Source organism: Diadema antillarum, unplaced genomic scaffold (assembly GCF_040938485.1).
Source record: "Diadema antillarum isolate AM-2024a unplaced genomic scaffold, OU_Dant_1.0 seq00000112_RagTag, whole genome shotgun sequence".
NCBI lineage: Eukaryota > Metazoa > Echinodermata > Echinoidea > Diadematoida > Diadematidae > Diadema > Diadema antillarum.
Window position 1 is genome coordinate 1,179,056 of NW_027271196.1, and position 25,618 is coordinate 1,204,673.

Sequence of the window (25,618 nt, forward strand, 5' to 3'; positions counted from 1 at the left end):
TAATGATCATCTTATGAAGTAGAATCAATCTTAAATTTAATCATGGGGGAGGGGGAGGGAATCACAAGGGAGAGAGAGAGAAAAATAAAAAAAGCCTTTTTAATAGAATGTGCTGGAACAGACAGGATATAGACGCACATTCATTCCCTTTCCAAAATCAAAATAAATGAGTAATCTTTAACAATGTTTGCGCCGTTATACTACTTTTATGCTTTTGTTTGTCTTTCGTCCTGAGTCCAACTTGATTGCGCTTTCTTTCTTATTCTACATGTGTTTCTTCTCATTTCTCCTTATTCAACATTTTCAAATACAAACAACAAAGATCTTGAAGAGAATAATGTCCATCTGTTTTATCGCAAATAACCATATATAAGCTGTCAACCAATGAAAGCTCACATCGAAAGCACCCCGACAGGCAACCAATCAGTTACTTTCCATATTAGGAGCATCCTAAAAAGGAAGTTAACCAATGACGTTTCAAAGGCCGTTGGAACCAGGATTTATCCTTACCACCAGCATTTTTTTTTTTTGGTAGTTCTGTTCAACCACTTATTGCTTTGGCACAATCTAGGAAGATGAGGCATGGCTCGGTTCATCGGTATATTATAGCCATTTAAACCAGCATCGCGCTTCTCATGACATACCAGTATACTCGGCACATTTTACCAGTCGAAAAAGAGAAGAAGCAAAGCATTGTTGATAAAGAGGCAATTACTGTTCGAGAATTTCACCGATTTCCAAGTTCATATGGTTGCAGTCATGCCTCGACAAGTGTCTCTGCTTTGTTTTATCTTCGCCGTCGGTTTGATTTTGCCGAACCTCCCGGGCTCCAGTGCGGGGACGTGCGGCTGCCCTCCGCTGTGGACTAGCTTCCAAGGAATGTGCTACAGGTAACGATTATCACGGGAAGTCATAGTTCGCGAAAGTTTGATCTCTACCTGACATTTCGAATACTTTTTTTTTAGTCCTATACAGTTTAGATTTCAAAAGAGGAAAAAGTCTTTAACTTTAATGGTTAACAGAACGGATAAGCAGCACATTCTACTCAATTGAAAATTCTGTATAAATCAGTTGTCTCTTGCTGCGTTTGTTCGATTTTATTTCAGTGAACGTGTATTATTTCCGGGTTTTTTTTTTTATTCCGAATTTTCTTCCACGTCCCCCATTCACTGCCTTTTGTAAATGTTTGTTTTGAGTTGGTAACTGTTCTGAAGGTGAGAGTTACCCACCTCCTGTAATCTGACATGGGGAATCAAAATTGACAGATAGCATGGTTTAGCCATTCGCATTTCTCCTAATCTTTATCTATTTTCTTCTCATACCCCCCGGCCCTCCCAAAAAAGTGTGGACCATGATTATTGTTGAATGTCGATTCTATGAACGCAAAAGCTCCCAACCACACTCTCCCCGCGCTAGGTCCCTGCGCTCCAATAAGCTTGCGTGTGCGTCAATATTGAATAAGGTTTTCGACCCCTCCCCCCCCCCCAAAAAAAAAAAAAAAAAAAAATCCTGCTAAGGCCGTGTCACACCATTCCGGGCAAGCTACGCGGGCTTGTGGCGAGGAGGTAGTTTCCAACACGTAGAAGATTTTCAGCGGGCGAACAAGATTGTTTGCAATTTTCATTCATGACTTGTCATACCGTACGGGGGAACTTCTGCGGCTTGACTTGCGGGGAAACAAATTTACCCCCCGGAGCTCTCCGCAGTTGGTCCGCACCTGACAGTATCTAGCGCGTAGTTGCCCGGAGGTGCTCACGCAAGTCCGATTTAACCGCAGCCAAGTTTTGAGCATGACCAACACTTTTTCCGGGTGAGTCGCGGGAATGCCCGTAGAGGTCCACGCAGAACGTCAGTAGGAGACCCTTAGCGGCAGTACTTCCCAGGCAATTCCCACGCAGGTACTTCGCAATCCCGTATGCAGCCAAGATAATGAAATTCTGTGAGATTTCAGCCATTCCATTAAAGGAATTCCTTCACTGAGTTATCAGTCCCCACGCGACTGGTACAAAGGTCACACAGTATACTCGCAAGTATAACGCGTCCAGCAAGTAAGACACATGCGCTGACTCGCACAAATCCTTTTCCGCCCTCAGGAATGTCCGGTATGCTAGAAAATCCCTACACGTAACAAGCCCGAGTAGCTTGCCCGGAAAGGTGTGACAGGGCCTAAACACGGTTGCGGGTAAAAAAAAATATGCGTGCGCACCTCAGGGCGACTACTTTTGAGATACATGCTAGGTACTGTACTCACCGTCCATTAATAAATTGTGCAAAAGCAATGACTGGTTGAACCATAAATTTCCGAAAGACTGCCAGTGGTAGAACTGAATCCTGACTCTCACAGCCTATGCAACGTCCTTGGTCAACTTCCTTTTAGCAATATATATATATATGGTTGGGTTGCTCCCAATTCATGATTAATGATGGATTTGTTGCCTGCTGTAGGAGTGCTGTCAATTATGAATTTTGATTGGCTAACTGCTTACCTGATTTTTTTTTTTCGATATGAATATTGATGAACATCAAGATCTGTGTTGTTTGGAGTTGTGCGAGAAAGAAGTTTAATAAAGAGAAATATGAAGGCATAGAAGTAGAAGAAGAGAGACAACGAAATCATATATGACTTATGACGACAGATAGATAAAAAAGATTAAAATATTCTGACCTATTCAGAGTAAAATAATGTCGTTCTTATCTAAGTCTTTTCTACCCTCATTATCACCATTTTTTAATTCTTTGCCGCCCGGTCTGTTTCTACCTAGGTGCCAATGCCTTCCAGTAAGTGTTGTATTATTTGTTTTCCACTTGAGTATCGCCCATCTTCTCACACAAACTTTTATATACCACTTATTTACACCGTCAAAGTTGGCTGCGTGTTGCGTGTTTTAAAAAAAGCGGATCATTCAGCTTAGATACCCATCCACGTTCTGCCATACCACTCTCAATTTGTGAAGGGTAATCAAGTCCACGAGACCTTCTTCCGCCGGCAAAGTGTCAACAACACATGCTTTTTATCATTCATTTTCAGATTTGTGGTACCTTTTTACGTTGTTACGTGCTGTAAAATTTACAACCTTTTCAGAGTACACTGCCTGATCTTTTCAAAAGAACATGTACCCTAATTTATACATGTTGTAAAGATCTTCACTTTTTACCCCTTTTCGGAGAATTATTTCTAAGGTCATTTCCCCATATGGTCGATACCTGCTATAGCGATAAAGCGTTAGTTTGCTTGTTACAATCACATATGATTTCATCTTAAAAAAAAAAAAAAAAAAATCAGTGAGGTTATGGTGTTAACCTCGACATTTGAGCTGTTTTCAATTCAAGGAAGGATGTTGATATGTATCTGGTTTCCTGTTTTCTTCGTTCCAGCCACAACACCCTCGTAAACAGGAGAAAAAAAAAAGGACCTGAGATGTTTCAACACTTTCAAAACAGGAAATTCGACCGTAGCATGTATCACATTAAACTCTGTTTCCTCACACATGCTGGTGTCAAAAAAAAAAAAAAAAATTCCACGTTTGATCTCTAATAGTTCAAAAACTATATATCAGATGGCACTGTGATTGATATGAGCAATGGCTAAGTAGTTCACAATTTTGTTGAAGGTGATTTACAAATGAAAGCATAAATCAGTTTCATTAAATTCAAGATAATTTCAAAGTTACCGTTAGATTTTGCTCTATTTTCAACCCTCCATACAAAACTTTTACTTTGCACAGGTGTCAGTTGGTGTATAATAGCAATTATGGAAGTGTGTTGTTAACACCCTGACAACGGTCCTGAAAAATGGCCAGGATTGGAATGCTCTATTACATATTCATTAGAAATTCCACTCTCACAGCTAGTCTTCATTCATTCTGAAATGCAGTGAATGCAAGCATATAAAACATGTTGTCACCTTTTTCATGTGCACGCATTTTACCCTTTAAGGCCGTGTCACACCATTCCGGGCAAGCTACGCGGGCTTGTGGCGAGGAGGTAGTTTCCAGCACGTAGAAGATTTTCAGCGGGCGAACAAGAATGTTTGCAATTTCCATTCATGCCTTGTCATACCGTACGGGGGAACTTCTGCGGCTTGACTTGCGGGGAAACAAATTTACTCCCCGGAGCTCTCCGCAGTTGGTCCGCACCTGACAGTACCTAGCGCGTAGTTGCCCGGAGGTGCTCACGCAAGTCCGATTTAACCGCAGCCAAGTTTTGAGCATGACCAAAACTTTTTCCGGGTGAGTCGCGGGAATGCCCGTAGTGGTCCACGCAGAACGCCAGTAGGAGACCCTTAGCGGCAGTACTTCCCAGGCAATTCCCACGCAGGCACTTCGCAGTCCCGTATGCAGCCAAGATGATGAAATTCTGTGAGATTTCAGCCATTCCATTAGAGGAATTCCTTCACTGAGTTGTCATCCCCCACGCGACTAGTACAAAGGTCACACAGTATACTCGCAAGTATAACGCGTCCAGCAAGTAAGACACATGCGCTGACTCGCACAAATCCTTTTCCGCCCTCAGGAATGTCCGGTATGCTAGAAAATCCCTATACGTAACAAGCCCGAGTAACTTGCCCGGAAAGGTGTGACAGGGCCTAAACACGGTTGCGGGTAAAAAAATATGCGTGCGCACTTCCGGGCGACTACTTTTGAGATACATGCTAGGTACTGTCATGTGCAGATCATCTACGGGGACCTCCGGGTAGTCAAAATTGTTCTTTGCAAGTCGCACGCAAGGCTGGTGTGACACGGCCTTGAATGGCCATGTCGGACACGCGAACCCCGCCTCAAATACAAGTTTAGAATGGTATTTTGGTTTATGCTTTCGCTCTTGGTTTTATTGTATAATTATGATCTTTTGGTGTGTGGAGGGGAGAGGGCTTTGATTGGTTCCATGACTGTGGAACAAACATGTACAGTTTGTAGTATTTAGTGCCATCACCTTGCAGCTTCATTAAACCACGACAATGGACGTGTTACAAACTAGTTGGTCACTAGCTCGTGACTTGAGGCTGACGATAGAAGAACTAATGCTATTTTTACACATATTTTTTTTTTCATGTCACATTGTCTCACTTAACTCATTCTACATTACGAAAGAACCTGATATGTTTATGTATTGTCGAAAATGGAATAGATCTGAATTGAATTGAAGCAGCAAATGCAATGTGTTCATGCATCACGAAACCAGCAAAAATCGCACGCCGCGATTTTACGTGAGTTTACATGATCTTGAGTATTTCATATTTTCTGAAAGAGCAGTTTGCATTATTTCAAAGTTTAAGGTCATAAAATGAATAAGAAGTTTAGCAGCCTTTCTGTTTACGTTAGTGTAATTATGCAGGCATATTTCCATAGAGGCCCCCTGGGTTATCTCTAAATATCCTTTACACACTGTTCACTTTTAGCTCGAATAACTTTTGAAAGGATGGGGTTACTGCTTTTAAGATTGGTACTAAAGTCGCAGACGGAATGTATTTATAGAACATAGAACTACGTAGTTTCATCTTAATCTGTAATCTCTTCATTGTTGTTGTGTTTTACATCCCGTTTTCCCCATTTATTGCACTGCTACACACACAGCTTTAGCGAGATTTGAAGCGCTTGAATAGACACTATTATACTTCGGAGCCTCTTTTCTGAGTGCACAATATTCCAGAGTGTGTGCTTTCCTCCAATATTTCTAATTGAGTATATGAATATAAGAACGACCCAAGTCCATGGAAGATCATTTCGAGTAAACTAAAAAAAAAAACTTCATATCTTTTTTATTTGTCCAATAATATTCTATTTAACTGTGATGGGAAGGCAACATTGTATATACAAATTAGAACATATATTATTATGACAATTAACATTTACATTAATTGTGGAGAGGCCATTTTGTGTGGTGGACTTGGGTCGTTCTTTGATTCATATGGACTTGGGTCGTTCTTTGATTCATATACATTAAATTCTACTATAGAGAGGGGAGAAGGATGAGAGAGGGCGCTATTATATGAATGTAAGAATGACCCAAGTCCTTCATTCTTACGTTAGTATAAGATTTAACTCATTCATTTCAGGCACTTCCGGGGGTAATTAGGATTTATCATTTGCACACAAGATGAGTCCATGCATAAGCTACAATTTCCCATGTCAAACTGAATTTGGCCAAAAATTGGACTTGGTCGTTCTTATATTCATATACTCAAATCCATTTGAACTGAGTTATAAGTCACTCTGAAGCTGAAATTCTAATGATTTTTTTAGAATCCGCCCTTCACTGAAAATCCCCGTCTGGCGACTTTTCATTGGTTTCGTGATACAGGGTGACATTTACATCGTTTTTGTTAATCCGTCAAATATCAGAATTGAAGTCTATGTGTTGCGTATTTTTGTCAATAATTTTGTATTACAAAATGTACTAGTCATTGTTGAAGCCATTATTCACCATTATTTTGTAGATGAAGCAAGAACCCAGCTTCAGTGCTTCAAAATAGTTCTAAAATGTGAGTTAGGAATGGAAACAACAAGTGTAAATACGTTAATCAGTGTAATCAAATGTTATAAAGTTTATGTGATCCTGCATCACAAAACCAACAAAAAAGTTGTCAGACATGGATTTTGAAGATTCTGAAAGAGCAGACTCAGCAGGCTTTAAAATGACGTATAACTCAAATAAAATGGACTTTGCTATGAACCTATATCTAGATATTTGAAAGAAAGTAGGCCTACATACTCTGGAAAAGTGTGAAGTGAGAAAATAGGTTCTGAAGTAAGGTCTATTCAAGCGTTTAATCTCTACCAAACCGCGCTAGCTGTGCGATGAATGGGACAAAAAACAGGATGTAAACCACTAAAGCAACAGCAATGGAAGGATTATCAGACTAAGCTGAAATTGACCATGCTCTTTAAACAAATTCTGTTTATTATTATTGCCGAATTTCAAAGTGGTAGCAGTATTCCTTTAAAAGTTATTAGAGTTGAAATTGAAAAGTGTGCAAAGGATTTTCAAGACATGTAAAGGGGCCTCTATGACATATCTGATCAAACTACTCTTAAAAAAACAGGTTGTAGAAAAGCTTCTGAAAACAATCACACTTTCCCTCCCCATCACCGATGATCGTAAACTCAGGCATAATGTAGAAAAAGAATAACTCTTTCAGAAAATATGAAAAGCTCAGGATTGACTCGGTTGACCAGTGTCACCTTTTTAGTCCTCACGCAAATCAAGGGGTGAGACTTCTTGTTGGTTTTGTGATGCACGGTCATATTGAATACAAGATGCGAACAATATTTGTAATGAAATTATAATGGTTAAAATAAAATTAGGCCATTGTCCCCGTCAATTTCTGTACATCAAGAGTTCCCTAATTTGTTTTTGAACAATAGATATACTGTAACTTATGTTTGCATATGCACAAAATAGTTTGTTTATTTTTATTTTGCATTATGTCCAAAAAAATTTTTGGATATTTGTTTTAACTGTCAGATTCAAATTATACTGTGCCCAATTAGTTCGTTCAATTGACTTTGTATTTCATTTGTGTATGAAAAAAAGAATTTCAGAAATAAAATCAAAATCAAAATCAAATCAAAATTGTTGCTTTATCGTATAGAGTTATGGTTTATCTAGAAAAATAGTGATATCTCCTTATGTTTTAGGCCTTATTGTGAAATTTTTATAGGTAGGATGTTTTGTGATACTTCTGACTTACCACTGATGACTCAGACATGTCTTTAAATCACTGTTTCCTATGGTAAACAGTACAATTGATACTTTGTAGGCTAGAATTATGTCTTCTCTTTCTTCCGTGTCCTACATTTCTTGTCAAAACCTTATAATTTCGGTCACAAAATTTTTGAAAGTCTATTATTCGATGCAGTTTGACTCTTAATTTGTCTTCTAAACTCAAATCTTGATTCCCCCCCCCCCATTTTTAGGTAGCGCGGATAAAGTGAGTGCGGATTTACTGAAGTTAAAGGGACTGTACAGTAGTGGTTGAGGTGGGGATTCATGTTTTAAGCATTCCTAAGTGAGATAATGAGAAACCTCATATGAAATATGAAAGAGCATGTGATTGCATGAAGGATTCAACGTTTATTTGATAACAATTGGTTTTCCAATGGCTGAGATATGGCCCAAAAGTGATAATAATAAAAGGCGACATGCCCCACCTTTACCAGGATCTCTTTGTTTCACCTTGTTTTTGGATATCTCAGACATTTCAAAACCGATTTTCATCAAATAAACTTTTGATACCCCTTAGAATTGCACGCTCTTTGACATCTCATAGAGAGGTTTCTGAATATCTCGCAAAACGTTAAAAGCTAAATCCTCACCCCGACCAGAAGCCTTAATTTCACCAATGTAAGGAACGCAATTAAAAAAAAAAAAAATCATATCAATTCTATCAATTTATTCGTGCAAGATGGTAGTCAGTTAAAGGGATCGTATAGTTTTGGTTTAGACCTACTTTCAGGTTTCTTACATTATATTTTGGTGAGATAATGAGAAACCTCTTATGAGATATGAAAGAGCATGTAATGTCATGAGGAATTCAATGTTTATTTGAAGAAAATTGGTTTGAAATGGCTGAGATATCCAAAACAGAGCGATTCTAACAAAGTGTGGGACACACGTTTTATTATGATTTATTTGTTTTACTTTGTTTCTGGATGTTTCAGTCATTCCAAACCAGATTTTCGTCAAATAAACTTTGAATTCCTTTTAAAAATGGTATGCTCTGTACTCTCTAAAAAAAATCGAGTGAAAGTATTTACTCTTGAAGGAGTGAATATAAAAGAGAGTTAAGTTAGAGTGAAATTGGAGTGAATTTCGAGTGAAAGTGTTCATTTTCACTCATATTGGAGTGACCTCAGAGATCACTCGAAGATTTTAGAGTGATCCCTGAGGTCACTCTTCAATGAGTGAATTTTCACTCGAAATTCACTCCAATTTCATTCTAAATTCACTCTTTTTTTGTACTCCCTCCTTCAAGAGTGAAAATTTTCACTCGATTCTTTTTTAGAGAGTACTATTTCTTAAGTGTTTTCTTGGTATCTTGCAAAAAGTTAAAAGCCCAATTCTCATCTGTACTGTACCATCCCTTAAATATACAGTGTACTTAATACACTATACACCAGATGATTAGGTGCATTACTTCTGATGTGAATAGGTATTTTTCAGAAAGTGTGACGTGGGAGGAGGCCGAAAGACATCATTTACGAAACCATGCTGGGACGAGGGCGCCACCACCGGTCAGCTAGGTCACCTTGTGTCCATTCACTCCCAGGAGGAGATGGATTTCCTCATCACTCTCTTTGAATCCGTACGAAACAAACGGGTATGTATTTAAAGCTGCAACAAGAAACTAAAACTCCCATTTTTTTTTTTTTTTTTTTAATTAAGTTACTTTCGTCTCTGGTGAAATTTGAATAAAGTGGTAGCAAACTTTAAACAGAATTACACAAAGACCAGTAAGGGAAACTCTCGACTTTCCCAGATCACTTTTTCGAGATCGGTGCATTCAACGATGCGTGGAAGAGCGCGGTGAGTGGTCGTCGCTTTGTGTTCTCTTTTCAGCCGTGTTTGCTTTCAGAAAGGCTCTTAAGCCAGTCCCAGTTGCAAGTACGAGTGATTCTGTGTGTATACACCGCATCACAGTATGCTATAAGGGTACATTGTGCACATGCGGTCTACGATCACCAGCTATATACCCTCTCTAGATCACTCTTTCTCCCCCTCTCTCCCCCTTTCACCCTCTCCTCCTCTAACTCCCCCTCTTCCCCTCTCTCCCCTCTCTGTAAGCAATACCAATCTCTCCTCCTATCTCTCTCTCTCTCTCTCTCTCTCTCTCTCTCTCTATCTCTCTGACACTCGCATTTTTCAGCAGGGGGAAAAAAGGACAGTGGCCGCGGCTCAGAGGAAGCTAAACCTGCTATTATTTGAAAAATGTGAAGCCAACATAGCATGCGCATTTTCTTGCTTCCAGTATAGACGAGAAATTCAATTTTCTTTCGTATGCGTACAAAAATGAACCTTCATGTTGGCTATTTTGTATGATTTATTTTCTGAGGCGATGTCAGAGACGGAAAAGACATCGCCAGACATTTACTTTGTACAATCTCGCTCATCGCGGGAATTCTCGGCGATTACCTAATGCCACGCTCTATCTCGACTTTCAGGAAACGTCTTCTTCCGGAAAATCGAGAGTTCCCCTGCCTGAAGAGGAAGGAAGTTTCACCTTTAAAGACACAAATGAGATAGCAATCACAATGAACTGTTCACCTTTATAAACAGAAATGAGATAGCAATCACAATGAACTTTTCACCTTTAAAAACAGAAATGAAATAGCAATCACAATGAACTTTTCACCTTTAAAAACAGGAATGAGATAGCAATCACAATGAACTTTTCACCTTTAAAATCAGAAATAAGATAGCAATCACAATGAACTTTTCACCTTTAAAAAGAGAAATAAGATAGCAATCAAAATGAACTTTTCACCTTTAAAAACAGAAATGAGATAGCAATCACTATGAACTTTTCATCTTTAAAAACAGAAATGAGATAGCAATCACAATGAACTTTTCACCTTTAAAAATAGAAATGAGATAACAATCACAATGAACTTTTCATCTTTAAAAACAGAAATGAGATAGCATCACAATGAACTTTCGGATAAGATGTGAACGTAATTATTTAAATTCATGAAATTCTTTCTTCGAGATGTTTTCATTGCAACTGATTGGCAAATTGCCATACGTCGACGCAAATATGCACTGAATTAATCAGTGTTTTAGTAGTAGCCATTATAAAAGAAATCATGGGCGTACATAATCGAGCAGGATTCGAACCTAAGACAGTGGCTGTTACTTTCACACATTGACACATAATTATATAAAAAAGTAGACTCTAATTCTCCCGTCATCCCAATTGGAGAAAAATAAATTGCTCGTATACATACATAAAATGCATCCGCTTAATGACAGATTGTTTGACCCGAACTTTGGTTGAATTTAAAAGTCGCATTTGTCGTGTATTAAATGTATGGGATTTAGTATTGTCTCTCGTCTAATCTCGGAGAAGGTGTGCGTATGTATGTTTCCTTTTTCAATATGATAATGTTTGCTTTCATTTCTCTCAAAGAAAAGAGATACGTTCTGATAACGCAGGACACATTCTGTACATGCACAGAGATACATTTTCAAATCTTCGCACGAAAGAAATATGCGATTTGTGATAGGTATGTAATTTCTTTTGAATTCTTTTCTTTGTTTCTTTCTGTTTCTTCTTTCTTTCTTTTTTCTACTCTAAATGAACAGGTCTCCGGCAATCAACAAGTCTGGATTGGACTGAATGATAAAACAACTGAGGGTTCCTTCGCCTGGAGTGACGGTTCAGAGGTCGATTACACCTTCTGGGCCCCAAACGAACCGAACAACCATAGTGGTGCGCAGGACTGCGCCCATTTTAGCCTAGAATTTAAGCACATGTGGGACGATTTGCAATGTGACCCTTCTGACGTAGATGAAAGCATAAGAGATGCTTGGATTGTTGGGGGATATGTCTGCAAGCTTGGAGAATGGCTTTAATCCGTTTAATACCGAATTCTGAAACCCCCATAAACTTGATACACAAGCCACGAGGTTCCTGTACTGAACGGCTTACGTTAGGAGCTGCCTGTATAACCAGGGAGGTTGTTTGTTTGTTTGTTTGTTTGTTTGTACGTTTGTTTTTTAGGGAGGGGAATCCCCAAGAATCTCCCCCTAGTGCCCACGAAATGCACCATTTCTCAATGACAGCAAATCTATCGAGCATACAATTCACTGTCCCTTGCTTTATTGTCGCTAGTATTCCTTTTTCAGTCTTACATTTTGTCATACGTGTACTTGCACATCCCATTATGTTTGGAAAGTTGATGATATTTGTCAGTTCTCTACTATGTGTGATCTTCAAAACTCAGATCTCATTGCATTCATTGCAGTCTTTCCCCTTACTTGCAGAACATTTGTTATCTATATAATTATTATATAGTTTCATTCTACATTCCATGTCATTTTAGGGAAATTTGGTTGGTGCGTGATTATTCTAGTGATTCGAGTTTACAATCTGCTATCACGCTGCACCTGCCCTAACGTTCCCATCAAAGCACTTAGTCAAAGAAGACGTACGCCACCTACGTTAAAACGTTGTCTTGATCGCTACCACGGAAAACTGACTAGTGCATGTCATCTACGGACAGTGTCTTTATCTGCGATCAAGGTGGGCCTCACTTAACCCTAAAAAGGCCGGGGGGGGGGGTTGAATCAACCCCCCCCTCGACATTTTTCGCGACTACTCCGCCGCGCGAAATTTTTTGACCACGCCGTTCGCTGACTTTTTACTTTCCAGTCTCGCGCATCTTTTGACACCATTTTTGCGAAATTTGCGCGTACCGTTATGACGCTGCATGACTTTTTATATATGCTTGTCAGGCCAAAAATGGCTCAAAAACGTGATTTTGTGTATAAAGTCTATGCAAATGGAGTTTTCTCTTCTTATTCATAAAAATATGATTATTTTCACTTGCAAAGGCTGAAACTAATTGATTTTAGCATAATTATGCTTGAAATAGGTTCTGTCATAAAATTTGTGGAAAAAAATGATAAAACAAAAGGTCGAAAAAACAAAGAAATACATAAGAAATTCATAAAACAATAAAATACATAAGAAATTGATTTCGATAACTTTTTTTTTCAAGTACATTGTTAGGAATGCTACAAAGAATGTTTTCACCAAAAATTAGGATTCTAGGAGTTTTAATTTCTGATTTAGAGCAAAATGTATGATTTTATGCATATATTAGCATAATTAATCATTATGACAAAAATTTCCATTTCTTTTTTTGTATAGCATGGTAGAATACGCCACAGGCAACGCACGTGCTAAATTTCATGACGATTGCGGGATCGATGGCCGAGATCTCGGGGGGGGGGGGGGTTGAATCAACCCCTCCCCGGGCACAGAACACCCAAAAAAGCCCGGCCTGGTTAGGGTTAAGGGGCATTTCATCATGTATTACATAAATCGACACAGCTCCATATGTAGATTTGTGGAATTTATCGTGGTTCTTGAACAGAGAAACAATACTCTGAAAGACCATTGAACAAATTACACTGAACAATGATGATGACATAGGAGCCTCACATATTTTAGAAATGTAGCGGTGTAATTCCCATTACAATACTGCTAGTTTGCAAGTTCACCTGTGTATAATGTTTGCATGCCTTCTTCTTTTGTTCTGCTTCCTTGAGCCACAACTCATGGATTCTTATGGTGAGGCTGCATGTCATCATCCTTGTTCATTGCAATTTGTTGTAAATTTTGAAAACACTCTTATTCTTCATCCTAATGATTATAAATCCTGGAACTCTGAACTCAATATGACTAGTTTATAGTTGTTCGAATGTAAAAATCTGGAAATTATCTGGAGGTCTCCCCTTTAGTTTTCATACCAGTAGCATGACTTCATTCATCCGTATATAGATCTGACATACATAATTCAATTCACAAGTTGAGCAAGGTATATTACTGTTGTCTACCAGAAAGAAAACTGACAACATGAAGCAAACTCACCTACTATTCTTTTTGAAGAGTCCACATCTATTTCCAGCTTATTTCCGGTGACGATGACAATCTTCTGAGCTCATCTCCTGTATTTAATAGGAAAAGTACCTGCCACATTTTATCTTTCTCATTTACATGTTATGTGCATGTTTATTGCACAATACTTTTGCGTATGCTGATCTGTTTGTGCAATGTTTTGTTATTATTTTAATCATTGTATTTGTTAGTCTTCGTATCTTTAAAATTTGTACTTCTGACTGAATGCAGCAATAAACAAACCCTAACCAAAACAAAAGTAGACATTTTTGTAGCATTGTACATAATGCATTGTAGCACTCAAAGACATGGCTGTTTAATTGCACAAGATAGCATAGCGATACTACATGAGCTTCTAGGTGATTTTTTGCTTTTTTGTTTTGTTTTGTTTTGTTTTGTGTTCTGAAAGTTTGCTAGATTGACTGATTTATTACCATGCCATTAACCCTTTCCCCCTCCATTTTCCAAGCATGAGGCACAGGAAAGTATAACCACCATACAAAAACATCACAAACGATCAACAGGTGGCGTTGATCTTATGCTTAAACGTGGAAGACAAGTTTAATAATCTCGGTAACATTCCTTCATAGCGGTTTAAAGAGTTAAAAACTCCCATAATTGTAGTGTTTGCAAAAACCAAGAGAGAGAGAGAGAGAAAGAGAGAAAGAGCTTCATTTGATCCTGAACTTCAAAGCGAAATTTCTCAAATCAAACGTATGAGGAGAGATGTGATTTTCTGTCACTCACGTCAGTTCAAATAGGAGTACAAAGTTTGATGGGTAAGATATATAATCTGAAGTCACAAAATCTTTGCTTCAAAATCTGACCTTAAAGGCATAATTTACCATTTGCAGATAAAACAAAACCCCAGCATTAATGCTTAAATAATCTTAAAATGTGAGTTAGGGATAGAAACAACCGCTGTAAAACTTTGAATCCGTATTAATTGATGTTAAGTATTGTTAGATACACAAAATATGAACAACAGTTATAATAAAGATTTTTCCAGACTAAACCGTCTACAGTTATGATTTATTGAGAAAAATATCTATAATTCTTTATATTTTAGGCTTTATTGCAAATATGTTATATGGTAGAATGTTTTGTGATACAATAGACCCACACATATGCATCAAATGTGATATCTTGAAATAAAAAATTAAATCACTGCTCCCTAAGGTAAACAGGACCTTTAACAGCACAAATAGAATATCTCAAAACTTTTGTTGAGATATCAGAGTAAAAATGTCTATGTCAATGTGTTATGACTACATGTGAAGGTATCAAAGCTACTTTGTTTTCTTCTGGAAAGATTGGTTCCCCGCTTATGCCATGATATTTGATATTTGATATTTGATATTTGATATTTGATATATATAATATATATATATATATATATATATATATATATATGAAGAGTTTGTTTGCAAAAACCGATAAGTCCACTTTTAAGATTTTGAATTACGGTCTCTGTCACAAAGTACAAAATAATACCTTTTAAATGATATATTGGTCACTACATATAAAGGTACATTTTTGAAGTTATGGTCAAAAGAAGCAACAATTTTCTTATTATTCTCTTTATTTTTCTTGACCTTTAATCGCAAATATCTCCATTTGGCAAATATGGACTTATCGGTTTTTGCGAACAAACTCTTCATATATATATATATATATATATATATATATATATATATATTTAATCTGCATGATGACTGTATATTGTTCGATTCACTCTCTACAGTTGTATAATAACTTGATTTGTGCATGTCCTGTACCTGATGCACAATACAATCACATTACATGTACACTTTGTACATTGTATTTTCATGGTAAATCCATGTAAAGTGCAGGGTGCATTTGGAAAACAGCTTTGTACAAGTGAATCGGTTACCCCTGTAGGATAAAATGAATAAAACACTTAAATTAATGCACAAACTTCCTTGGGCACAGATTACGGAAAGAACAAGTTGTCTGGTGTATATTCAGTGATAAATACGGAATTTATTACAACGTTATACAAAATAATGTTCTATAAAGATTATATCACAGAGCTTTAAAGTCAAACAGTCAACCACTAGATAACGTAATGACTCCTACATTCTGATTTTCTTTGTTCTTTTTCATCACAAAACATTCACTCATGCCTCCAATATGATTAATATTCAAATTGACTTAAGTCTCTTGTCATGATAATGTGTTACTGGGTAACACAACGGTTATATGTCGACATCGAATCCGACAAGAGTTTCATGCCATCAGTCAGAGGGGCTCTGTCAAGTGTCAATGCCTTTGAATAGCAAAGCGAGAAATTATTCATGAATATGGCACATACATGATACAAAAGACTTTATATTCATTGTAAAGGTGAAGTGCAGCACAATCTACTTTCACTTAATTTCGTTAATGTGGGTTATATTTTGTGTTTCTTTCTTTGCACGTAGAACACAGCAGACAGTTAAAACGGTGATGACGTCATCACATCTAGATGAACAGTTAATCATAACATGAGTCAATAAACATCGCCAGTCTACGTCATGTATTATTATACGTAAACTGAGAAATAACATGTTGCAAGAGGGCAAATGATATAGGGCGCAAAAAATGGACAGTATACATGTAAAAAGGCAATTAGTCTTTGACTGAAAAAAAAAAGGTGTAAACATTTCAAGCCACTGGGTGTTGTTCTGGCTATATGAGTTCAGCTTGATAATGGAATGATTAATGATTATTAACCCACTATGGCGTGAAGTGATCAACTTCGAAAGATTATTAATTAGGTTTTTTGAGGAAACACTGATTCCACCAGCGGCGGTGCAAGTCATTCCCTCAATTACATAAATGGGTTCCAATTAGAGCTGGCAAGCCACCGAAATAGCAACGAAGAAAAGAAAAGAACACAACAACAACAACATCGGAGCTTACACGTTCCACCTGCAAATTGACATTCACGGGTCAAAGAAGAATGCTTGCCCTTTCATCATATTCTGCTCACAGATCGATAAAACAACAAAGACAGCGGAGATGATACATTCATATTGTGTTAAACACATTTCAGCCGCGTGTACGTGTGTGTATTATTGTGTTCACTGGGTACACCATACGACAGTACCCATGAAAAAGCACCAATATTATACAACCCGTCATTATACATCTTACAACCCGTTATTGTGTCGTTACAACTGGTCAATAAAATAAAAAATAAAACCAAAATAGGGAATTTGCATCATCAATCACTAACTGGAAATTTAGCTCTTTACACACTGTTATATCTGCAATGAGCGGATGAAAATACTACCAAGTGCCCCTTCTGTTTGAATGTGTGTGTTTTTTTTTTCATTGTGTAAAAGGCAAGCTGACTGATTCATCGATTATTATACTTTCAACTGATAGACTCGGAGTAATCGTTCTTCACACTTCAAATTTTACCTCCAAAAAAAAAAAAAAAATAACCTCCAAAAACGGTACAATTGCACAGTTCATTGATCTCGCATATCATTGTGGAAATAAAATAATTGTTAAGAGATATGATTCTTTTAGTTACAAGAATGCTAGAGATATCATTCCTATATGACATGTGTGATTGATATAAAATGCGCATGTGTAATAATGATATTTGAACACTACTCAACTTCTGGTATTTCAAAAGAAATTTCTCTAGCCAAGACAGTACGCCATCAACAAAGCCATTTGCTGAAAATTATGCTCATCTGAAAGATATTTACTGCCCTTGACCACTAGGTTATAATCTCTTCTTGTGTTGGATATGACAAGGATAATAGAATGTGCACTAAGACAAGTGGGAAATAGATGTATTGAAGTTAGATACAAACACAACTTTGTTTTTTTTTTTCAACAACAACATATTTTATAGCGCTATAACTCCCCGATGATTTCTAAAGAGGATAGTATACATTGTACTGATCTCTTCGTCTTAAGCAATGAACACACCAGCTGGGTAAATGAAAACTACAAAAAAACAAAGCAAGCAACTGGTTGCATACTGATTAATTTTATACAGGTTACTGTTTTTTTTTTTACTCGTATTGTGGGCCTTTTGTTTTCTCAACGGAGCAGAATTGATGACCGGAACTGCTTCTCTGGCACACAGGCGGCCATTGGCACGGTCAGATCTGTATTGTCTTGACGTCACACCTGCCAACAATTTCCCATAGACACACGTATCAAAAATAGACATTAAAAGATTATGTAATATACACGTAAGATACAGTGTCTTTTCACTTTAACCCTTGTAATTTCTTTGTCAATGAGTTTGTTTGTTTGTTTTTATTTACACACATACCTACGGACACCTAGAGTGTCACACAAACGTGTTGCACTCCAGTCCCACAATATGCGGTGAGTTGCATAAGCTCACACTCCACTTAGAAGAAAGACTACGGTCTACCACTCAAATATTTCACGTGTTTTCTGAATCTACGCCGAAACAAGCGTATCCAGCAGCTTTAAAATGAGGTGCATTTTGTAAAGGGAATCACCCACATCAAACACACCTGAACAATTGTTGACTATTTTGTATGTTATAATTATTATTATCATTATTAGGCCTATCATTACCACTATCGTTTTTATTGTTATTATTACTATTGTTGTTGTTATTGTTGTTGTTGTTATTATTATTATCATTATTATTATTATTATTAATATTATTATTATTATCATTATTATTATTATTATTATTATTATTATTATTATTATTATTATTATTATTATCATTATTACTATTTGTAACCCCAGATTATCCGTAGCAGCTCTGAGAAGAAAGAGTGATGGGGCTGGAGCTGTGGACACATGTAGTCCACTTCCTTTAGAGGTGTTAAAGGGTGTGTACAGTTCTGGTCGAGGTGAGGATTTAGCTTTTAACGTTTTGCGAGGTATTCAGAAACCACTCTATGAGATTTCAAAGAGCATGCATTAAACCTTATATTTAATACGCTGATCTTCACGACCAATTCTACGTCACAAACTGCATCCCCATAGCAACTGTAACAAATTATCCCCACAATGTAGTTAACCTTCTCCCGCCTACAATCCTAACATCTTGTTGTCATTGAGCATAAATAATAATGTCAATGAATATATTGCAAACAACAACCCTCATTGGCATTTAAGTGCCTTACTGCTGTGTTTAATACAAATCAACATCTATAACTATGATATCATGTTACCTACAGAGGCCTGCACTTTTTGATAACCAATATATTTGCGCGTTATTGATTTCACCGTTGGAGTTCGGATCTTGCTGCAGATATCATCATTATGCTGTCAGCTTCAAATTGGCAACTCTGAACTTTATTGTACAGAGTGTAGATTCATTTTGTTAATCTCAACAGAATCAGAGGACATTGAATTTGATATTTGTCATCTTGTAATGTTGCCCATGTAAGAATCAGTAATGAATTCGATAAGAACGAAGAGGCGCTTAAAATTTTCGCAAAACGATACAAATCAAATCATATGTGCACACAAGGGGTAAAAGTAAACAAAAATACGTTTTCTTATGAGACATTGCAAAGAAGAATGGTTACGATGGAAAGATACAGTGCACCAGACTGCAAAAATTTGCTTTGGGGGATATTATTTGTTTCAAACGTCATTTTAAAGACGTTTTGTTGTACAATAATGGCATCCTTTTTGAAAGTTACAGTGACTGCGAGTGTGCGTGTGTGTATGTGCGTGTACATGTGCGTTTGTGCACGTAATGATTATAACATATAACCAAATCTATAGATGTAAAGATGCAAATGTATAAAATTCATCTGGTAGTTTCGTTAAGCAAGGTTGTAGTTTTCGATAGAATATCGGGAAAAATACGAAGATCAAAGATAAGTTTAGATGCACCTAGACATCTACAAGAGAACAGATATGTAATAATATTATCAGATTAATAAAGCTAAAAGAAATTAATAAGCTCCGAGGTTGTTGTTTTTTTTTTCTAATTTCAAACACGTAGATATTGAAACTCGGACGGCGATGTAGTTATGCCAAACCTTATACTCGCTCCGTATTCATAAATTTTGTATGCAGCTTTATCAGGGAACGTGGTGGTCGGAGGCTTGGATAGTGTGTTTTATCCCAGCTCAAAACCAATTCACAAAAAAGTCGTATTATAGGACCCCTTATCATGATAACAAACATAATAGTCGGGGCGTCGCGTGGGCATTTTTTAAATGATATTATGACTCACCAAGAATCCGCCATAGAAACTGAACAATAGATTCCATAAGATTTTAAAAAATCAAAAGAAATTCTTCGTGTTACAGATGGTGTGCAATTATATATCAAAGTTATACACGCGATACACAGAGAAAGCACACAGGGAACAGGAGTCACAGTATATTCAGTACTTGAGAGCACCAGACAAACATACAAATAATTAATACAAATATTACTAGAGTCACTTTTTTTTTGTAACACACATACGAAAAGGCAAGTAAACTGTGGTGTATAAGGCATTACAACATATATTGCATGGATATCAAGGTATGCAGAACTTCTCATACACACAGCTTGGTGAATGTGTTCTCTCTCTCTCTCTCTCTCTCTTTCTCTCTCTCTCATAGTGACACTATAAAACAAAATTAACTAGGTATGGCTGTAATATCCAAGAAGTGAACCTGCTTCTTATCTTCCAAACCATAATTCTGTCCTCACTTTCTCATGTGATTTACATAATTGACTTTATAAGTTTGTGCAAGGAAAGGTTAAGCCGGAGTAGAGAAAGAAATTTAGTCAATAATCAAATTTCAAAGGAAAAATGCATACACATCATCAATATCACTTCAATTAAACCATTGTGTTGTAATATTGTAATGGCATTCATCGACAATATCTAGTACATTAATTTTATCAAAGTATGATCATCAAAGTATTATAATCAATGTGCATATCATACCGAAAGGATAGATAAAGACTTCAATAGTATTGTGAAACAAGTCTGTTTGCACTAGCTGCAGTTAGAGTTACCACTGGTGATAATTTCAAGGAAATGTATCGACGATTGATGAACCTATTAGCTGGTGTGTTTTTTCACACGATTTTATAGTCTGGTATCGCACTGCATGTCATTGAAAGGTGGGTTCAACAAGAGTGCGTCTTCTTCAGAACCTTTTTCGTCATTACCCGTCCCAGAAGATATTTGCGAACCCGTGGAGTCCTTGTCGTCGGCCGATTCAACATCATCATCCAACGTTCCTGCACAGACGCTCTCTTGAGAGCATATATCGCCAGTCGGGCATTGCGCACGCCGCGCTTCCGCTTTCAAGCTTTCGTCGCTCTCGCTCATGGACTCTGCCAGGTAGACTGGTCCGATGTAGTCCAAATCCAGGTCTTCCCTGGGTAAGAGGACATAGGAACGCCCGTCCCTTCGCCATCTGATGATGGATGGTGATGTAGGCGGACTCGAAGCTGAACTGTCCGTTGTGCTGGGGTCAGTCGGGGTCTGGGTGGAAGCGGTTTTTCGTTTTACGAATCGTGCGCGATCATCGATACGCGCAGGAATCGCGTAGGAAGAAGGGGAGGGGAAGAAGCTCGGTAAGTACTGCTGAGGTGATGGTAGACGGTAAATGGGGTCGGCCGTCCGATGAAAGGCGGGGTGTTGCGACGACTGTGTCTGGTGCCTCGGTGGATATAGGCGAAAGTCGTCGTAGCAGTAAGGATAATTGTCAAACATGTATGGATACCCGTTGAATCTGTTGCTGATCTTGCTACCCTGGAGACCCGGACTCTGCAAATATGACTGTCTCTCGGGCGGCATACTCATCACTCGCGTGACCGCCCGAGTGTAATATTGTTCACTATCGTTACGTGGTGCTCTCGGCATGTGTTTGATATGACTTCGCAGGTATGGGTCATACTTTGTATGAGGGTGCATGTCGAAAGATTCGCTTTTCTGGAGTGCAACAAGTGGAACGGTTTCATTTTCCATTTCGAGAATGACCGGTGTAGCGTCTCGAACATCGGAGTCTTTGAACCGCTCTCTCCTGAGTGCCTCGTCTTTGTAGGCGAGGAGATTTCTTGCGCTATCCTGAGACATAAAACTCCCACCTGCATACCCTGAGTCTCTGGAATTGTTGCCGCTGTTTCTTCGGCCGTGCATGCGCATGAGTTTCTTGCGGCGATTGGCATCCACGGCGGTGCTCCCTGATTCTTGCGAACCGTCCCTGACGCTGTCCCTCATGTCTCCAACATTGCTTGGCAACGAGGTCTGTTCCGGTGATGACGCTCTCCTACCAGTTCGGCCGCTAGTGAAGTGGAGAGGGGAGTTGTTCCAACTGGTGTCCGATGTGAACTGGGTCTCGGTGTCCGTGCTAAGGCGTCGCGTTCCTCGGTGCTCGCCTTCAGGATCTTTGACATTCATTACCGGATTGTCATACTCGCTTTCACCGTGCTTCTTTCTCTTCCGCTCCGTGCCGAGGAGTTCGGTCTCCGAGGTAAAGGAGTCGTCTCTGGTCGTGGCGGTAATGTCCTTTCCCAGTGCCACCTCACTGGAGCACGCACCGATCTCGATGAGGGCATCGCGCGTTCGGCTTTTCCCGGCGCCAGGATCAGTGGTGAAGGACGTCTCTCCCTCTCCTCTCTCTCCCCGCCGGAGCTTGCCGATGGTCGGATTCGGGTGTGCCCTGACTGGTGAGCCCTGATGGCGGGTGGCGATTTTCCCCTTGCCTTTTTTGCCGTTGGTCATTCGGACCCGAATTTGAGTGATCGGTGCGGGAGGTGACCGATTTCCCTGCAAGATCAAGAAAAATATAACAGAATTAATGACATTTTATCCTTTCTCCCTACTATATCATTCGTCTTGGCTTTCATGAGCAGTAACTTGATTTGTAGACACTTAAGATATGTTACGTCACTTCTCTTTAGACAAAGGTGCGTGGGTGTGCGTTCTGGGTGAATGAGTTTCGATGATGAAACCTTCTATGGCCCTCCGTAGGTTGTTGCTGTCTAATGACTTTGATGGCTAAAGGCGTTTAATTTACACAATGAATTAATCATTTAGATAAGACTTTGACATCTTCCCGAAAGACCTGAAACCTTTTTTTCCCCTAAAAATCGTCTGTGGATGCTTTGCCTCAAATAATAATGGCTGCTTCCTGCCTTCCTATGCATTCTACATCTCTTACCTCTTCCTAGTGGATGATACTTTTTTGTAACAACATTTCCTCGCAGACATTCAAACTATTTGCCCATTGCAGGTCTTTTTTTTTTTTCTTTTTCGTTTCATTCTACATACGGTTAATTCTCTTCAGTGTCATGGTGTCAGCGTCTTACGTCTGTATGACGAGGTTTATCTTTAACACGTCCAAGGCTTGTAAGAGGACACTCTAGCTCCAACAAGCTCTCAAAATTTGGAAACGCTGCTCTTTTCGCTGTGCAAATTTGATTTCTATCGGAACAGCAGGCCATACAACAGGTTTCTAAAGCCATTCAGAACCCCCTCCCCTCCCCCTCCTTTATTTCCCCTCTACCGCCAATCCATCAGTGTTCACACTCTCGATCGGGTCTGTGGAAGGCACATATCCATCAATAGGAGGGTTTGAGATGACACTATAATGTGCCTCTCTTCCCCTCTGGGCGAGCATCGCGGGAGTGTCGGGCGATTGCCATGACAACGCTGCGCGACATCCTCGGAAACCGTTTTCTCATCTCAGCTACTGTGATGGTAATCATTCTCTAGGTCCCCCGCCGAAAAGGATCCTTTTTATTTCATGCCATGCTTCTTGCAGCACGACCCAAACGAGTTTGCTGATATGGTAATCCACTTTCGAATGTGGCATCAAATCAACAGTTATCTGACAAAACATCTTCGCCTGTCTGAAGCTGCTTGGTTGAAGGACCCTCGAAAACCGTGCCTGCTATGATTACTTTCATAACGCGCACAATGCACTGAGGAGTGTGTTACGTCACCGCGGTTGTCGTTATGTAGATGTCTCAAGATCGAGTGCTCGCGGTAAGGTTATCAGAAAGAAAGATTGCTTCACGGCGCTCGTATGCCGGACACGTCAATTAACATACAAGGAAACTGTTAGATGTTCAAAGACACGATATACAGACTGTATCAGATTGTTAACAAAGGAAAGTATGATTAACTTCAGCTACCGAAGGGAAATGGATGTGCTTATGATCCTGAAAGAACGTTATTGGGAATAATGTCCAGGAGGAAAAACATCCTTTGTGTGCTTTGAGTGACGACTGGCATAAAAAACTTCTTAGCATCAACATTCTGTTCAAAGTTCCTGTAACTGATAGAGTTAAGTATACCCCTTCCCCCAACACACATACTCACACACACACACACACACACACACACACACACACAGACCAAAGAAAATCTCATCAAGCTTCTCTCTGCTCGTTGCTATCTCTGCATCTCCATCGCACAGACCATCCCGGGAATAATTATGTAAATTTTTGCTGACTGAGAACTTGAGACAAAAGATACACTAGATAGATAACAGATATTAGATACATTGCAAAAACGTAACGTGGCCTTTTGCCAGACGGAAGCTGATCGTTCAATGCAAGGAGATATTCACAGCCTTGGCAAGGTGTGTACTTTCAGCACGTAACAAAGAAATAGCTAAATCCATCCAACTGTCAAGTTCTGTTCCCCATAGATGAAACGGAAGAGTCACCAGAAAGAGGAATAGCTAATGTCAAGCTTAAATAAAAAGACGGCAAATGTTCCCTGCGATTTTTTTTTATCTCAACACGAATGGTACGTGCCTCCTTATCGCGCATGTATGTGCACTCATGAATTTTGGTGTTTTGCCACTGTTAACACAGATCACTGGAATCTTTCAAATGAAATTACGATAAGAACATCTTCACCACATTTTATTTAATCTAGTGATGTCATTATGATAAGGAAAGACTCCTTTCCTTTTTCCTTGTCTTTTTTTATGGTGCCTCATTGCCTCAATTGCCAATGCCATAACATTTAGTTTTGTGCGAAGTATGACAGTGGTCTAATTCTATTTGGTGAATGTTAAGGTGTATAATGAGTAGGCCACATAGTAGTCTCATATCATGATCAAAAAAGGGCCAATGGTTTTCAATGTATATTCTTGTATTGAAATTGAAATTTGAATCAAAATCACAGTCCAAATGGTGTGAAATGGATGTAATGAGAGAGAGAGAGAGAGAGAGATAGAGAAAGAGTCTCATTTGGCTATTCTCTCGGCAGTATTGATCTATAATAGTAGATTTGGCAATTTCTTTACCTCTCCAAATTATATTCTTCGAAAGAAGGCCTTTAAATCGGAATCTGAACGGATTTAATTTGGTTTAGAATATTGTCATGATGACAACAAAATTGATCCTTTTAATCGTTATTTTGTCTTGATTTTGTGTTGTCAACTTAGAGATTTTCTATTTGAAATGAAACTGGCATATCGTTTGCATTCAGAAGAACCAAACTTTAAAGCCAAAGAAAGGAGGAAATCAGGGAAAAGCTAAAGTTGGAATTATCAAATATTCTGGGCTTTACAGAAATAGAAATTTTCTGGGTAGAAATATGGTTTTGAAACGCCGTGTTTTTGTTTTTAGTGGGTCTTTTTATGTTTATATATTAGTAGTCGTAATTACAAACCCAGTTTCGAAACATGGCTTTGAGATACGATTCAAAACCGTGTTTTGCTAGTAACAAAATTTTGAAAGTCTGGAAAATGCAAACGTGATTTTAAGCACGATTTATATGTCGTCACAGTTGCGCGGGCCCTGTTTGACCAATGTAATTGCCAAAGGACAAGCTAAACACAAAGAGATGCACAATATGGCACAGCCTGAGCGAGCTAGAAAAAAAAACCCGATTGGTATTTAAGCTGTTATAACGCTCCCCTTTCAAACCATGTTTCAAAACCGTGTTTCATATCCGTGTTTCAAAGTCGTGTTTCAAAACCGTATTTCAAAGCCACGTTTCAAAACCGTGTTCCTCGGTACGAAAAAAACAAACACCTTATCAACGCAGCCAACGTC

At 38.5% G+C, this 25,618-nt stretch overlaps 2 protein-coding genes across 2 annotated transcripts in view; one reads left to right on the plus strand and one right to left on the minus strand.

The window, feature by feature from the left end:
• The first annotated feature begins 759 nt into the window (after nt 1–759).
• LOC139727031 (echinoidin-like) lies at nt 760–11,778 on the plus strand. The gene is made up of 3 exons (XM_071638012.1): nt 760–890; nt 9,163–9,319; nt 11,302–11,778. Exons 1-3 carry the CDS (start codon nt 760–762, stop codon nt 11,569–11,571), a joined length of 558 nt encoding a protein of 185 aa, XP_071494113.1. The 3' UTR covers nt 11,572–11,778.
• An 8,903-nt stretch (nt 11,779–20,681) lies between these two features.
• LOC139727033 (uncharacterized) overlaps nt 20,682–25,618 on the minus strand; it is a 45,454-nt gene continuing 40,517 nt past the window's right edge. The window contains exon 4 of the mRNA XM_071638013.1: nt 20,682–22,370. Coding sequence (XP_071494114.1) covers nt 20,682–22,370 — 1,689 coding nt within the window. The remainder of the gene's footprint in view (nt 22,371–25,618) is intronic.

Excerpts from the sequence above, each read along its gene's own strand:
- LOC139727031 (XM_071638012.1), top strand. The coding sequence starts at position 760 with ATGCCTCGACAAGTGTCTCTGCTTTGTTTTATCTTCGCCGTCGGTTTG. Across the intron at positions 891-9,162 it reads TTCCAAGGAATGTGCTACAG|AAAGTGTGACGTGGGAGGAG; the intron begins GTAACGATTATC and ends GGTATTTTTCAG. Across the intron at positions 9,320-11,301 it reads AATCCGTACGAAACAAACGG|GTCTCCGGCAATCAACAAGT; the intron begins GTATGTATTTAA and ends CTAAATGAACAG.